Source organism: Cynara cardunculus, unplaced genomic scaffold (assembly GCF_001531365.2).
Source record: "Cynara cardunculus var. scolymus isolate 2C unplaced genomic scaffold, CcrdV1 Un_Scaffold_465, whole genome shotgun sequence".
NCBI classification, from domain to species: Eukaryota; Viridiplantae; Streptophyta; class Magnoliopsida; order Asterales; family Asteraceae; genus Cynara; species Cynara cardunculus.
Genome location: NW_020200579.1, coordinates 232,350 through 236,393, shown reverse-complemented (window position 1 = coordinate 236,393; position 4,044 = coordinate 232,350). Strand labels below are relative to the sequence as shown.

Below are 4,044 nucleotides of genomic sequence, written 5' to 3'. Positions count from 1 at the left end.
CAACAACAAGTCGTTTTGGTGTTGAAGATGATATTGAAAATATCATAAACAGACCCTCTATGGTGTCTTTAATATTCTTAGCTTGGATGAAGTGTAATGAAATTTATCAAGAAGCACGAAAACTTACTTATGTTGAATTCCCTACAAAGTTTGTGTGGAAACTGGAAGAGCAACGTTGCGATCAAAGGAAAAAAGGCTTCTCAATTGGAAGAATTCATTCAGTTTCACCTACCTTATGAGAAACATATTAGGAATTCTTTTGAATAAAGTGAAAGGTGCTAAATTATTCGAAGGCATTCGTACAGTAAATGGAGATATATTTCCTACTTTTAGATGTGCATGTTATGCTCTTGGGCTTTTAGATGATGACAAGGAATATGTTGATGCCATTGAAGAAGCAAGTTTATCCGGATCTGGTTTTTATCTACGTTTCTTATTTGCAACCATGCTGATTTCAAATAGTCTATCTAGACCTGAGTTTGTTTGGCAAAAAACTTGGCAATACTTGGCAAATGACATTCTTTACAATCAACGAATTGCACTAAAATCTCCAGGTATGTTAATTATCTATTATAAGTATAGATTTATATAGTTATTATTTAAATACAAATTTATTGTTTTACTATTTATTAAATATTATGTTCTTTCTTAAATTGTTTTTTAGTTTTAATTTTTATGTAATGGTTGTATACATTTACATTATTGTTGGTTCCTTGAGGGTCTACAAGAATAGTAAAACAGTTTGTAGAAGGGAGGGGATGAATACAAACACAATATTTTCAAATTTAAAATATATATTGATAAAGAAGATCAATACAGATTTTACAAGATTGTTTGCGGAAAGATACGGTAATAAAAACCTATTCTAAACAATCTTTTGTTACACATGAGTTCTTAGCAAATAAGAAAAGAAATGTTGTAAAGAGAAGATCTTTTACTTAAGCTAGAAAATGCTTGAAGTAAGAATTAGGTTTAGAGAGTGAGTTGCGTGCACTCTACATGGAGAAGAAACACTTCTATTTATATCCAGTGCATTAAATGTTCATTTAATGCAATATGGTAGGGTTAGAGTGTGTGTCAAGCCTTAAGAGAAAGGCTTGTCCTTTGCCACATTGAATAGTACAAAAAGCATTATTCATGGGCAGACATCCTTACCTAAGGTTGACGAACAATAGAGTCGACTAGTTGGCTCCGTACCGTACCAACGTTTATAAGGGTATGGGTTTGTTCTTTGTGTGCATAAGGACAAGACAACAACATTCGTGCTAAGCAAGCTTCCTTTGATCGTTGAATGCTGGAATGACCTGAAGGTCTCTTCATCATTCGCTGAAGCTTGAACAGTCTTCACACATATGTAGACGGGCTTGTAATCACTGAGTACCGATTTAGATCACGTACTCGCCAGTCTCTAATCTTCAGTTTCAGTCTTCGACGTTAGCTGAAGGTTCTTTGGTGTGAGTGTTGTCTTCTTGATGTATCGATGTCTTTGATTACAATACAAGTTCTTCAGCGATCACTGAACAAACTCAGTGATGATCGCTGGAACTGAAGAAACAGAAACATAAATACAACGTTTAAGTGAAAAGAGATTATCATCAAATCACTGAAAGAGAGGATCAACAATTATATTTGTTACAAATTTATCTCTCAATGAAGAATAGCTCAATAACTTGGCATTGTTTGAAATTGAAAAGGTTTTACTTCATCACAATTCCAGCCTAAAAAAATTCACCACTATGCCTTACCCGGATAATAATTCTCTTGAATCTTCAAACAATCATTTGATTACGGAGGAGCTAGATTACAACATAGCTAATCTATGGGATGAGTTCAATCAACTTCTAGTTGCTTTAACAAATGAGCAAAGAGGTGTTTATGACGATATCATCACAGCAATAACCGAGGAGATGTGTTTTTTGTATATGGTCTTGGTGGAACAAGTGAAAATTTTCTATGGAAGACATTATCTGCATCAATAAGATCTAAATGATAAATTGTTTTAAACGTTGCTTCGAGTGGTTTTGCTTCTTTACTTCTTAGCGGAGGCTGGACAACACACTCTTGCTTTCAAATTCCTCTAATTATTAATGAAGATTCACTTTGTCACATAAAGCCAGACAGAAATATTGCAAAGTTAATAAAGAAGACTATGTTGATTATATAGGATGAGACATCAATGGTTCATAAGAAGGCATTTGAAGCATTGGATAGAAGTATGAACAATATTTTTAATAGTCGAGGCATTACTGACTCACAAATGCTTTTTGGTGGCAAAGTAGTTGTTTTTGGAGGAGATTTCAGATAAATTTTTCGGTTATTCCCATTACAAGTAGACAAGACATTTTTAATGCGCCGTTAAGTTCATCTTACATTTGGGAAAAATGCAAAGTCCTAAGATTAACTAAGAACATAAGGTTAACTGTTGACAATGAAGCTTCTGAAGTTGAACAAACAAGGGATTTTGCAAACTGGATTTTGGATTTAGGAGAAGGCAAGGTTGGTAGTGTGAATGATGGTGAGGCAGTTGTTGATATACCTCATGATCTTCTCATTACCAATTCAACGAATCCTATATTTTCATTAACTAAATATGTCTATCCTTCAATTCTTGTAAATATCAATAATTCATCTTATTTTCAGGAAAAAGCAATTCTAGCACCAAAACATGAAGTCGTTCAAGAAATAAATGATCGTTTGCTATCATTGTTCCCAGGAGACGAAAAGGAGTGCCTAAGTTCAGATAGCCTTTGTGAATCAGAGCAACTTCACGACCAGTTTCGTAAAACTTTGTACTCACCGGGTGTCTTAAATGGTCTTAAATTATCAGGCTTGTCAAACCATAAGATATTACTAAAAATTGGTGTTCCAATTATGTTACTAAAAAATATTGATCATAAATCTAGATTAAGTAATGGAACTAGACTACGGGTGTTATCTTTGGGAAATCGGGTTATAGAAGCAGAGATCATATCTAGAAGCAATATTGGAAGCTAGACATTTATTCCAAAAATGTCTTTGACACCTACAGACAAAAGGATTCCATTCAAATTTCAAAGGAGACAATTTCCAATTGTATGTTTTGCCATGATCATAAATAAAAGCCAGAGACAGTCCTTATCGAAGGTTGGTCTATTTCTAAGACAACCAATCTTCATCCATAGTCAGCTATATGTTGCTTTATCTAGAGTTAAAGACAAACAAGGTTTAAAAGTATTAATTATAGATGATGATGGTATAATTAGTAATAGAACAAAGAATGTTGTATATAAAGAAGTATTTATTAATTTATGATACGTGGTTCTTATTTTATTAATTTTTAAAGAACTTACCTTTCCACAATTTCATTTGCTATAGATTTTGTTTTACAAATTCTTAATATTTATTTATATTTTTATTAATTCTTTATAAAATGCATAGCACTTTCATTCCACGAGTTCTAGACCATCGACCTCTGATTTTGAACCTCTGGTCCATCTCTAGTCCAGGTCTTGTCCATAGTGAAGTCTGATCTTTGTGAGCGGTCTTTGAGGTTTTGATTGCACAGACAAGCATGAAGAACAACATGCAAAGCTTTGCATGGTACTTGTGGAGCCTCTGCATAGTAGTTGCAAAACCTCTGGCTTGCCTATATAGAGCTCTACATGAAGGCATTTATTGTTCGTCTTATTTGCTTTGGTCCACGTCTGATCCCCCCTCTGCAGTTCTTTGATACACGAATAAGCACTAAAGGTTTCTGTTTTGCAACATTGCACCATTTGAATCACCTGATTTTCATCATATCATCACTTTCGATGATCATTCATATATGGAAGATAAGTTTCCTGAAATCATTTAATTTTTTTAAAATACTTTGTGTAATACACGAGTTTGAACCGTGTGTATGTGTGTGTGTGTATGTATGTGTGTGTATATATATATATATATATATATATATATATATATATATATATAAGGAGTGATCATATGAAAACCGCCCTCATTTGTGTAAACCGTGCAAACCACCTTCATCTGTCGATTTCATTGTTTAATCTTATGAAATTTTTT

The 4,044-nt window shown here is 33.4% G+C and overlaps 1 protein-coding gene across 1 annotated transcript; it reads left to right on the top strand.

Annotated features, from left to right (window-relative positions):
- The first annotated feature begins 235 nt into the window (after window positions 1-235).
- On the top strand, window positions 236-2,994 carry LOC112501684. Its single transcript, XM_025105380.1, has 2 exons — window positions 236-554; window positions 2,435-2,994. The coding sequence occupies exons 1-2, from the start codon at window positions 236-238 to the stop codon at window positions 2,992-2,994; spliced, it is 879 nt and encodes a 292-aa protein (XP_024961148.1).
- Window positions 2,995-4,044: the final 1,050 nt, after the last annotated feature.